Source organism: Phoca vitulina, unplaced genomic scaffold (genome assembly GCF_004348235.1).
Source record: "Phoca vitulina isolate PV1807 unplaced genomic scaffold, GSC_HSeal_1.0 scaffold19, whole genome shotgun sequence".
NCBI classification, from domain to species: Eukaryota; Metazoa; Chordata; class Mammalia; order Carnivora; family Phocidae; genus Phoca; species Phoca vitulina.
Window position 1 is genome coordinate 29,782,427 of NW_022589722.1, and position 12,644 is coordinate 29,795,070.

At 56.0% G+C, this 12,644-nt stretch overlaps 1 protein-coding gene across 2 annotated transcripts in view; it reads right to left on the minus strand.

Moving 5' to 3' along the window:
• Positions 1-12,644, minus strand: part of SHISAL1 (shisa like 1) — a 133,092-nt gene that overhangs the window by 31,192 nt on the left and 89,256 nt on the right. For both annotated transcript variants that reach the window (XM_032416384.1, XM_032416383.1), the window contains exons 2-3: positions 12,519-12,614; positions 8,968-9,181 (exon numbers count right to left, since the gene is read on the minus strand). In XM_032416384.1, the coding sequence (XP_032272275.1) occupies positions 8,968-9,181; positions 12,519-12,585 (281 nt within the window). In that variant the 5' untranslated portion in view covers positions 12,586-12,614. The remainder of the gene's footprint in view (positions 1-8,967; positions 9,182-12,518; positions 12,615-12,644) is intronic.

Here is a 12,644-nt window from a genome sequence, read left to right on the forward strand (position 1 = left end):
GGTGTGCACAGGAGGGTGTCCTCAGGTGGGTGTGCAAGGCGGGTGTGCGCAGGTGGGTGTGAGCAGGCGGGTGTGCTCCGGAGGGTGTGTGCTCGGGCGTGTGTGCGCGGGTGTGTGTGCTTGGGCGGGTGTGCGCGGGCGTGTGTGCGCAGGAGGGTGTGCTCGGGCGGGTGCGCGCAGGCGGGTGCGCTCAGGCGAGTGTCCACGGGTGGGTGTGCTCAAGCGGGTGTGTGCAGGTGGGTGTGCGTGGGCGTTTGTGCTCAGGCGGGTGTGCGCAGGAGTGTGTGTGCAGGTGGGTGTGCGCAGGCGTGTGTGCTCAGGCAAGTGTCCGTGGGTAAGTGTGCTCAGGTGGGTGTGCGCAGGAATGTGTGTGCAGGTGGGTGTGCACGGGCGTGTGTGCTCAGGCGGGTGTGTGCAGGCGAGTGTGCGCGGGCGGGTGTGCGCAGGCGGGTGTGCTCAGACGGGTGTGCGCGGGCGTGTGTGCTCGGGCAGGTGTGCGCAGGCGTGTGTGCGCAGGTGGGTGTGCAGAGGCAGGCAGCAGAGGGGAGGCACACTGCCGAGAGCCAGCATCCAGCCTCGCTGCCCCTGCTCACGAGGAGGGACCCCCCCCGGACCAGCTCCTGCCCAGACAGGGCCCCTTGGTGTCCTGGGGCCCCACGGCAGATCCCTCTAGACCTGCCTGAGGCTGGAGAGCACAGGCCCCGAGCCAGGGGGCCTGGTCCAGGTTCCCGCTTGGCCCAGCTTTGCTGTGTGGCCTGGGAGAGCCCCTACGTGTCTCTGGGCCTGCGGGAGATGACTGAGCTCATCTCAGTCTCAGTTCTCCCCTTCCCAGCCTTGGTCTCAGCAGTGAGGCAGGGGCTCTTGCCCTCTGACCCCCGGGCCTGGGGCCAGGGCTGCTCACTTTTGCTCACATGTGCGCTTTACCTGGAACGCCATCCGTCCCCTTACTTAGCCAAACACTCCCGCGCCCCTGAAGACTTGGCTTGGGTGCTTGGAGGCCCCTCAAGTGGGTGGTCTCCGGGTATCCAAGCACTTGGCATGGAGCAGGCATGGTAAGTGCTCAGGGCTCAGTATCTGCTTGAGGGGCAAGATGCAATTCCGTATCTGGGCCACCCCCTTTCCCTTGTGGGGTCCTACCTCCAGCCACCACCTCCATGAGGCCTGCAGCAGTCTCGGGGGCTTGTTCACGCTAAGGTGTGAATGACTGACAGCCAGGCCCCAAGCTGCCTCACTGCCAGGGGAGGCTAGCTTTGCCTGGCTACATCGGGGTGTGGAATTTCTGTCGGGGAACAGGGGCTGGCAGCCCTGCCTGGCTGGTGGAGGCACGAGTCCTGGGGTGGATGCCCACGTGGCCAGAGGAGACGGGCCTGGCTCCAGTCTCCGGCCCTCCTGCTTTCCCCAGCACCCTCTCTCCAGGCTCCCCGGAGCCCCCACGGCATTGCTGCAGGCACCAGGCCTCTTCCTGGTGGTTCCCATGGCAGCAGCTTCAGGGCTGAGGGAGGGCAGCGGGAAGGGGGAGGCAGGGCAGCTGTGTGCAGATGCTGCCCCGCAGAGAGGGGGACCGTGACGCCAGCCGGGGGTGGTGGCCAGGCCGCAGCTGGGCCTGGAGCCAGCAGGACTGAGAAAGAACCAGAGTAAGGAGAGCGGCACGCAGTGCATGTCGGTAGCCCGTTTGGCACCCAGAGCGAACACAGAAGGAAGCGTCGCTGCTGTCACCACCAGCCCCGTGTTATAGATGGGAAACTGAGGCTCGGAGAAGTTAAGAGACTCATCTAGGATCTCATAGCCATTAGGTGAAGAGCTAGGATCTGAACTCAGAAGCCTCGCTCCTGCCCTCTCAGAGCGGACGAGTCACCTCCAGGCCTTGGTCGACGTGGCTCCTCTGCCTGGAGCTCACTCCCTACCTCCTGTGCACCCACGTCTCAGCTCAGCTATCACCTCCTCCAGGAAGCCTTCCTTGATGTCCTCTGTTAGATCCAACTCCTCCCTCGGGCTCCCAAAGTCACTGGGTTTCCCAGAACACACGGTGTTGTCCTGGCTGTTTTGTAGGATGGTTGGCTCCTCGAGCTCAGAGCTCCCTGAGGCTGGGGTCGGGGTCCCACGTATCTTTGCGTGCCCGACACTCAGTGCAGAGCGGCTGCTGATGTCACTGAAGCTGACATGCATGGAATGCTGTGGTGAGCTGGTGACAATGGTGGCCTTGATATATTAGCTTCTTCACTAGATTTTACCTCCTCTCTACATATGCACTAACAGTGAAGAGCACTACTAGCAAAGAGAACACGCCGGCGCCCTGTGCTTCTCAGTCCCCACAACGATACCGGCAGGGAGCGGACGGGCCAGCCTGCCCCCTGCACAAATGGGGAAATGAGGGCCAGGGAGGCCAAGTCACTGGCCTGCTGGGAAGTGGCCGCACTGGGACTCGGACCCAGATCACCTAACCCCAGAGTGTGCTGAATCTTGAGAAAACCCCAAGGTCACGCCTGGATGTCCAGGGAGGGATTTCCCGCAACTGCGTGGCATGCCCACTTGTCCCAGTTCAGCCCGTACCAGGACCTGAGGACCTGAGGACGGAGTCCAGTCCCCACCCCCCAGAGCATCCCGCATCTCAGCGTGTCACTGGCTTTGCGTGCGTGGGCGTTGCTGGGCCCGCGGACCTCTGCAGCCGCCTGTTCCAACTGGCATTCGGGGGGGGATGCGGAGTGGTGGCCCGCTCCCCCTGCTCTCCCCGCTCAGAGAAAGCAGGGGCGCACCTGCAGGAGACCCCACATTCGCCGACTCCCACTTCCCTGCAAGGGAGCCCACACGGGAGGTGGCAGCTGGCTGGAGAGCCCAGGCCACATCCCCAGGCAGCTCTCCTGCCTTTCTCGGCCTGCCCTCCCCGCGGTTGGCCGGCTGGAAGCATTCCGGGTTTTTTAATTTAATTTAAAAAATGTGATCTGGAAATTAATTCCATCCAGATGCAGGGGTTTTTGTTGTGTGTATGCATATGCTTTGTAAAGGGCAGAAGATAAAACAGAGGCTGTTTTATGGGGCAAGATGGGAAGCCAGCCAAAGCCACAGATAGCAAATTTTCAGTGTGTTTCGGGATATTTACGGATTCAAATTCTTTCAGTGTCTCCCAAGTGATAAACAAAAACTCGGCTGGAGGAGTCTCCTCGAATACCTACTGGTTATAGGAGCAGGTACGTCAGCAGGAGAGGGTGCTGTGGACAGGAGGGAGTCCCCACTGCGGGCGGAGGAGGTGAGCTGCTGCGGCCATCAGGCGAGAGAGGAACACGGGCTGCGCTGGCTGGGAGGGGGCCACGGCCCCTCGGCCGACCTCACCTACGCTATCTGAGCCCTGAGTCCACTCACAGGGTGGCCTGTGGGTCGGTGTGACAAGCTGGTGACCCTGGTGGCGACATTCTGGGCCCGAGACGTCAGGGCTGCGTGAATTCAAAGCCCAGCTCTGCACCTTTCCCTCCCCCGAGCTTTACTTTCCTCATCTGTAAAACAGCGATAACAATGGCCCGACTTGGTGGTGTTATTTATGGGCCTTAATGAGATAGCACGGGGCTGAGAGGGGGAAGGACGTGGTGAGTGCCGGCTCCTATGAGTCAGGCGCACAGGAATGCTCAGTCCATCTGGGCCCTGAGAGGCCAGGCAACATGCCTGAGGCCACACGGCAGGACCCAGGCTATCCCAGGTAGGCTCACACGGGTCCCCAGCCCCTGCGCCCCTCCCCATGGGGCATGGGCTCTGGGCCAGTGAAGCAGAGCCCACGACTATCAAAATACTCACCAACCCTCCCTGCTTCGGTCCCCGCACCTCTTCCCACCCTGCTGGTAACAGACTTGGCCAAGTGATGTGCTTTGGCCAATAGAGTATGAGCAGAAGTATTGTGGCTGCTTCTGAGCAGAAGTCCAAGAGCCACCTCGTGGTTTCACCTGTGTCCTTTTCCCTCTGCCATGGGGACATCCTGCCCCAGATGGGATGCACTTCATGGGCCTGGGTCACAGAAGGCTCCACGCACAGAGCCACAGGTGACCCCAGAAGGACACGGAGTGTGAGCCCAAAATCAGCCTTTGAGTCTCGAGCAGTGGGGACTGACGCACCTGTCCCCAACCCTGCTCTGCCCCCTGCGTGCTGTGTGACTACAGGCAACTTTCCACCCTCTCTGAGCCTCAGGCCTGGTGTAAGGGGGCCAGGGGACCTTCTCCATAGATAACACCTCTCCGTGGATCAAAGGGGCGAGTGAGGCCCCTCACACTACAGTAAGTGCTCACCAGTGTTCATTTGTCTCCCTCCCCCTGGCTTGGCAGAGTGTATTAGATCAAGAAACATCGTGATTCTAGAACCTCTTCAGTCTTCAGAAGACTGCCAGTGTGTAGGCAGGTTTTGTGTGTAACAGGCCTGACGGGGTTGAACAATGGACAAGAACATCCAGAAGCTTCTGACCACACTCAGGGACTGCACTCAGAACCTGAAGCATCTGGATGGGGCTATAAAGCCTGCAGAACAGGGCCCGGGGCTCTCGGGTCCTCAGGCACTGGGGAAAGGAAAGTTTTAGGGGACAGAGGTTTCACCTGCGGCCAAGGGAAGAACGCTCATTCATCCACTCCGTCCTCGGAGGACCCTTCTGCCTTCCTAGAATCCCTCTCCCATTCTCGCCCTCTCGCAGCCCACCTGCCCGGCGGAGGAACGCCCACTCACCGCACACGACTCCGCCCCAGGACACCACTGTCCCCAGGGAGAGCTGACCGCGGGCCCTGCTGGTTCAGGGCTCTGGGTCTGGGTCACCCGGCAAGGGACGGTGTGCAGTACCCTCTCCCAAACACCCAGGGCCTCTGCCCACACGGCAGGACGTGGCACCTTGCCGTGGCCATGGGCCTGGCGAGGCTGCTTCCTTCGCTCTGCCTGCCTTTTCTGCCAGGCAGCGAGAACCAAAACAAACCATTCTGTTCCTCCAGAAAAACACAAATAAATAAGTCATCAGAAGCGCTCTTCTTTTCCCTGTCACCAGCCCTGCCCCCTCGCTGATTCACTGGCAGGGTGGGGGAGGTGGGCGGGTGCCAGGCGCCATGGCCACCAACGGGCCCTGTGCATCTTCGGGAAGCCCGGGAAGGGGTATTGCTGTCCCGGGGCCGTCTAGACGGGCTGGGCTCACACGGGTCCCCAGCCCCTGCGCCCCTCCCCATGCTTCCCCTTGCACTTCATACTCAGGCCGCAGGGAAACCTTCCTGGAAATGCTCATTCTTCTGGACCACATGGCTCCCAACTTCTGGATGCAGGGGAACCCGGCACCATGCCTCCCTGCATGAAACGCAAGGACGATGGGTGTGGTACAGCCTGGGTGAGGAGCAGAGCCCAATTATTCTGGCGTAGGCACAGCGCCTCTCTGGGCCTCTGTCCACATCTGTGGGAAGGGAGGTGGGGAATAACAAGGAGGAATCCCTCCAGAGCAGTGGATCCCAAGCAGGGCAATCCTGCACCCCACAGCTGGCAACATCAGGAGACAGGGCTGGCTGTCACAGCCAGCTGGAGGGGTGGGGTTGCTCCCAGTGTCTCGTGGGTGGTGGCGAGAGAGGCTGCTACACACAGGGCAGCCCCCCCACCCCCTGCCCAGAAAGAGATCCAGCCCCAGGTGTCAGTGGTGCTATGGTAGGGATCCCCACTCTAGGGCCTCCCCACTCGGATCTGCCTCCATTGGTGGAGGCCCCAGATTTATTAAAGCAGCCTCCAGACTCGGCTGGGCTCCTGGCTCCCCCACTGATGGGCTGCCTCCATCGGGCAAGTTACACAACCTCCCCGTGCCTCACCCTCCCCGTGTGTGATGTGGGCTCAGGATGGGCCGTCAGGTGCCCTCAGTGACATGGCAAGGACGGAGCTGAGCACCAAGCTGGCCCCGTGCCATGCACTCCGTAAGTGCTTTCTGAGATTAAAGAATCAGAACTAAGCTAAACTTCTTTAATATTTCCATTCCTCCCCAGGGGAATGGCTTTATTGTATGGCTGAACCCTTCCTCACAGCAACGAGACCCCGCGGTGCTGAAATGATGGAGTATTCTGTGTGAGATCCTGTGGAAATGTGCAGATTATAGAAACCTGTGGGCTTCAAAACGAGGATCCCAGACACTAGTCACCAGAGCCTTGGAGAAGTCTGCTTGCCTTGCCAAGCCTCTGTCTTCCGTCTGGCTTTTGGCCGGCAAGGACAGCACTCCGGGGTCCTAACCTCAGTGCTGGCACCAGTCCCCACACTCAGGGAGTCAGTCTGTGGTCTTACAGAAGGCTTGGGTCAGATTCCAGGCCTGATTCCAGCCCTTGTGATGGACAGGACTTGCTGAACGACTTCACACACAGAGTTATTCTAAGGCCTGAGCAGATGGCAAGATATTCAGGGGAAGCACCCATGCATTTGAGGAAGGAAGGCTGGGGAGTCGGCCTTGGTGGGAGGAGGGAGATTTGGATGATATTCAAGGAGTCTGCATCTCCTGCCTGACCAAAGGGAAAGGAGATTTCCCCTGAGGGAGCACGGCACAGCAGCAAAGTATTCAAGCCCCAACATCAGACAGACAGATTGGGGCTCAGACCCCCCAGTGGTGCCACCACTCCCTTCCACAGTCACTCAACAAACCCTCCTTCCAATTGGACTTTTCCTTGCCATGAAAAAAATAGAGCCACCCAAGAGTCAGCCTCAGGCTTATTGGGAAAATATCTGAAGCAGCCCAATTAATATCAGGAAGAAGAGAAGAGCGCTTGATAATTCCAAAGATGGTTTTAGAGGTACTAGCCAACATGACTGGACAAGAAAAAGAAATGAGGCACAAAAACTGGAAAGCAAATAAAGTTATCATTGTTTGCAAATAGCATAATGGGAAACTTAAGAGATTATCAACAGAAAAAGTATAACAAAGATAAGAAATTTCAGTAAGGTGGCTGGGTATAAAATTCATATATAGAAACTGTTAAGTTTTGTCATCTAAATGAGAGTCAGTTGAAAGATGTAATGGGAGAAAAGACCCTATTTATAATAGCAGTGTACAAAGAAATAAGTAGGAACAAGTGCAAAGATATGCATACAATATCTATGAAGATAATTCCAAAACACTATGAAAGAAAATTTGAACAAGTGGAAAGAAACAGATCTTCCTCAACTTATGATGTGGCTATGTCCCAATAAGCCAATTGTAAGTTAAAAATATCATAAGTACACACTGCATTTACTACACCCAACCCACCAAACATCACAGTGTAGCCCAGCTGACCTTAAACGTGCTCAGAACACTCACATTAGCCTACACTGGGGCAAAATCATCTACCACAAAGCCTATTTGATTATCAAGTTGTGGACTATGTCATGTAATTTATTAAATACTGTACTGAAAGTGAAAACCGGAATGGTTGTATGGGGACAGAAAGCTTGCAAGTATGTTGGGTGTCGAGCCTCATGATTGCCTGGCTGACTGGGAGCTTCAGCTCACAACCACTGCCCAGCATTACAAACAAGGTTTTTTTTTTGATAATTGTACTGTATTCTGCTAGCCTGGGATGAGATCAAATTTCAAAGTATGGATTCTACTGAATGCATGCCACTTTCTTACCATTGTAAAGTTGAAAATTCATAAGTTGAATCCTCATAAGTCAGGGATTATCTGTACTGTGTTCTTGGATTCAGTACCATGAAAAGTCCATTCTCTTTGACTTAATCTATGAGTTCAACACAATCTCAGTAAAAAATACTAAGTGGATTCTTGGAGGGGCAAGACTACACAAGCTACTTCTAAAGTTCGTATAACAAAAGAGCTGAGGGAATAGATTAAGAAGGCATTAAAACATATCAAAAGCCGCAGGAGGTAACACAGTGAGATACTAGTGTATGGATAGACAATGAAAGCCATGAAAATGTATCACAATCTATCTAGATACTCAAATCTAGTATATTATAATATATAAGTTTGCAGTTTACATCAGTGGGGGAAAGATGGACAATTCAGTGAATGGTATTGGGACAATTGGCTACCCATTTGGAAAAAAATAAATAAAGTTGGATTCCTACTTCAAAACTTACATCCAAGTAAATTCCTAACAGATCAAAGATTTGAAGGTGAAAAATTAAAACATAAAAAAAGTAAAGGAAAACATGAGTGGATTTTTAATGACCTCTGAGTAGAGAAAGCCTTTCTCAGTCTGATACAAAACCCAGAAGATATAAAAGAAAAGAAATAGATCCAATTTGATTATATAACAACTAAAAATTAAGCATGAGATAAAAGCATCACAAATTTAAAGACACATTGAGAAAATATTTGCAACTCATTGTATTTCTTTCATATATAAAGAGTCCCTATAAATAAATAAGAAAAAAGCCAACAATTCAATAGGAAAACGGCAAAGGACATAAACAGCTGGCTCTCAGTAAAAGAAATACAAGTGGCTCTCAAACATGTGGAAAGATGCTTAGTTTCTTTCACTCATGATGAGAGAAATGCATGTTGTTTCAATCCTGCTTGCCTTTCCTTAGCATATCCCCACTGCTTTTCTGCAGGGTTAATTTCTCTTTCTTTACACTCTTGGTCCCTTCCATTAGAGCCTTGGTCTCTTATGTTTTAATCACCTTAAGGAAAGAGGCTGCCTGGGATTAATCTCTGGGTCAGAACCGCCAATCAATATCTGTTGCACAAATAAATAACGAAGGAAAGAATGTGGATTCCTGGTCCATGCACCTTCCATGCCTCTAAGCCTTCCATTCCCCATCCTCGACTTCACTTAACTTCTGCAGCAGCCCGGGGAGGTGGGTATTGTGTCCATTTCTCAGAAGACAAGGCTAAAGTCAGAGGACAGACAGGCCAGCAAACCTGTCACCTGAAGACTTCTCCAGAATCCTTCCAGGCCCACCTGTCCTGCTCTGGTTCCCCGACAGCTGCCCCAGGGGATGGGGTGATTGAGTGGCCCCCCGCCGCCACGGGGGCCCCAGCGCGGTACTCACTTGTGCATGTAGCCCTCGGAGCCGGCCGTGAGGTTTGCCTGCATCACCGCCTGGAACTCTGTCTCGTTGCAGCAGTATTTGAAAACCGTGTTGTTATGGTGACAGCAGAGAATGAAGGTTTTGTTGTCCGAGAGCCGGGGGCAGTGGAAGCCAAAGTGATAGCGGCCTTTGTGGTCCGTATACGGCTCACAGACCCGGAAATGCGCAGACAAGACTGGAAAACAGAGGCCCGGGCTCAGTGGGGGGCTTCCCCAAGCCCGCTGCCCCGGGAGTCCACGAGCGCCGGGACAGGGAGCCCGGTCAGTCTGTTCTACGGTGCTGCTAGCCTCTTCCCTCCCCAGGAAGGCTTTGTGGTCCAGGAAGCTGGCTCCAGGCTGATGTCATGTCCCAGACCCCCCTCAACACCAGCCCTGCTTCCATGTGTCCCCTAGACGGGGGGCTCCTTGCAGGCAGGGCTGCATCTTAAGCCTCATGGGGATCCCCTCCAGGGGCTCTGCACACAGCAGGCACTCAACTAGGACACAACATTAACTGAGCGCCTACTATGCACGTCATATACTACATCCCATTTAACCCATTTGGCCAGCCTAGCAGCAGGTCTGGGATCCCACTGAGGCTCCGTGATCTGAGCTGATAAGAGGTAGTGGAGGGAATCCAACTCAAGCCTGCTTGGGTCTGACATCCAGCCCTCTCCACTCCTGTCACTGGCTTTAATAACCTCTGCTACCGTGTGGACTGGGGGTGGCCCGCCCCCAAGCCCAGGACACCTGGCTGGAGAGCAGCATGGGCGCAGGAACCGGGCCCCCTCTTGAAGGAAGCAGCATCTCCTCGGTACCACGGTTTCTACTAAACCAGTGCCCTAGCCCCAGAGGTCCCCAGGGGCCTGCCTTGGCCACCCTCATCTCACGGTCACAAAGCTGCCCTGGCTTTGGGCCCTCCCTCCCCTGGCTCAAGGAGGGAGGCCCCTATTCAGCCACAGAGGCTGCTGCAAACCCAGGACAGTATTTACCAGTCGTGCGGATGGTGATAAATAGGAGCGAAAGCCTAAGCAAATGTAACAATGGAAAAAAACCTGGAGCCCACTGTCTCTGGCTTAATTAGTATCTTCATAAAAGGGATCGCTGTATCTAATTTGTATTGCTGAAAAGGGGCTTCATTGGCTGAATACATGTCTCTAACCACAAAGGCTCTGGTTTTGCAAAAGCTCCTCAGCTAGTTGAAAGCTCTGTCTCTGCGGAACGGTAACCAGACAGCAGCGCACACGGCTCCCTGTGTGCCCGCCTGGGGCTGCCGGAGGGGAGTCCCCGCTGTGCGGTGCTGGCCGGTGGGCGGACGGGCCTCACGAGCTGGAGTGCTGAGGCTGGCTTGGGTGGCCTCCTGAAATCCTGTGCCCAAAGTACAGCACCCTATTTCATGGGGATAGACGTGAGCACTTTGGGAAGAGGGCCCCAGAGTTTCAGGGTTCAGGGGAGCCCTCCAGGCCCCCTTGCTCGGCCTTGACCTTGGGAAACAGAAGACCCTCCTGTGGAGAGACAGGGGCTCTAAGGATGCCCCATCCTTGGCGGGGCATGCCCCATCTCATTTAATCTCATGTACTCCCATTGTACAGAGGAGAAAACTGAGGCTCAGAGCAGGAGTCTCACAGCGTGGACCTGACCTGCTGCATCTGCATCTTCTGGGGACATGTCACAAAGCAGTTTCTCAGGCCCCTCAGCAGACCTTCTGAATGAGCAACGCTGGCGTGGGAGGCAAGCCCTGCAGGGGAGGCCGATGGGCTGGGGTTTGGGACCTGCCCGCCCAGAGGAAGGACATGCTGGTGGCTGGATGGGAGGGTTAGAGGCAGGAAGTCCAGTGTCTGTCCAGACAGGTGAGGACGCCCTGCTGCGGGTCAGCTCGCAGGGAGCGACATGCAAGCAGCTAGTTAGAAAGACCAGCTCAGGCCCTGAGGCTGGATCGAGAGGCTAGGACCTGAGGCAGGAACCAGGGAGGGAAGGGACAGAGTGGGGAGGTGGCCTTTGAGCTGGGCTTCAGGGGAGCCCACTGCGCAGAGCTGGGGTGGGGAGGGAGGCTGGGTAAGGCAGGGGACAGGAGACGTCCCACTGGATCACCTGGCCACCCCGGAGGGTCAGTGCCGATTGTGTTGCCATTTGGCAAAGACAAGGAGACCACTGCCGCTTCCCAAGGAAGAAGGAGCTGAAGTTGCCTAAAGCTAGGAGCCGGGACAGCGGGCTCTGAACCGTGGAGCACGCGGGGTTACCTGTGCTATCACGACCTCTCTGGGCCTCCTTCCCCCCACAGATGGGAGACCCCTGGCAGCCCGGACGGCTGGGGCTCCGAGGAGAGTTTTGTAAACAGCAAAGCTTCGGCCTTGCTTTGAGCAGGGAGGTAGGAGTGAGTGAGTGAATGGATAACACAGGGCTGCACCTGCTGGCTTCCAGGCTCAGTGTGGTTCTCAGCCCGTGCCTGGGGCCCGAGGGCAGAGGGATGCTCTGTTAGGAGGCCAGCGGGTTCTGAGTCACCAGGAGAACAGGTCCAAGTGGAGAGGGGACACCAAGGAGAGAGCCGCTCTCTTGGGCTCTGAGGGACAACCACAGTGCGCCATCATCTATCAGCCACGTGACTGTGGCCTCGGGCAGCTCACGGTCCTTCTTTGAGCCCTGTTTCCTCACTTGTAAAAGGGATGAAGGCCTCCTCCTCTCTCCCAGGAGGCAGTGAGGACCAGATGCGCTAATGCATAGAAAAGGAGTCAAGGAGGAACTTGGTAAACAGTGGCCCCCAGACCCTTGGCCTGGCTTTGGCTCTGCTGTCCTGAAGCCCCCAGTCCCCAGGGCCCTTCATGGCCTCCCTCCGAGCCAGGCCCTCAACAAAGGGGCAAGAGGGCATGAGGACGTCCTGTGCACGGATGTACGAACAAGAGAGACAGGGAGACAGAGACCGAGGGAGACACAGAGCAGGTGACTTGCTCAGAACAGGGCTCAGCCAGCCGCCGCTGCTGTCAGGAGGTAAGGCAGGCTTCTCCAGGAGGCCAGCTTTAGTTTGGAGCAGCCGAAGGACTTGCTTTATGCCCATCTTTGTAAACAGGAGCGTGAGAGCCCATCTGCTGCAGTAGGGGTGCCTAGGAGGTGGTCGGGTGCTGGCAGGTGGAGAAGGACCCCAGCCCCTGCGCTAGCTGTGTTGCCTCCTGCTAGCCAGTTCTGCTCTAAGACTCAGTTTCCTCATCCATACAATGGGATGACCACGACATTTTGGACTTGACCTTCAGGCGTAGGTAGAGAATTCATGGGAAGGCTTTCCCCAGGCTGGCAGCCACCATTAACCCCACTGCGCCCAGGAGGACATTCAGTGTGGCTCCTGCCATAGGCACGTGGGGCGCAGCACACAGTAGGTTCTCACTGAACGGCACCGAACATTAGCTCCTCACCAGGGGGATGCCGGGGGACTAGGGGCACCCCCCTGCCAGTAGCCGGGACCCCCACTGGGCTAGTGCTGACCCCGGGAAGGGACCCCTGCACCCCCGCTCCCGCCCCGCTGGATACCCACGGAGGTTCTACCTGCAGAGATCAGCAACGAGAGGACGGTGAGCACGTTCAAGGACTGCTGGCCACAACTGGTCATCATTTGGCTGGCATCGATCCGTCGGGAGCTGCCTGTTTAACGAGATCCGGCAGAGGCTGGGT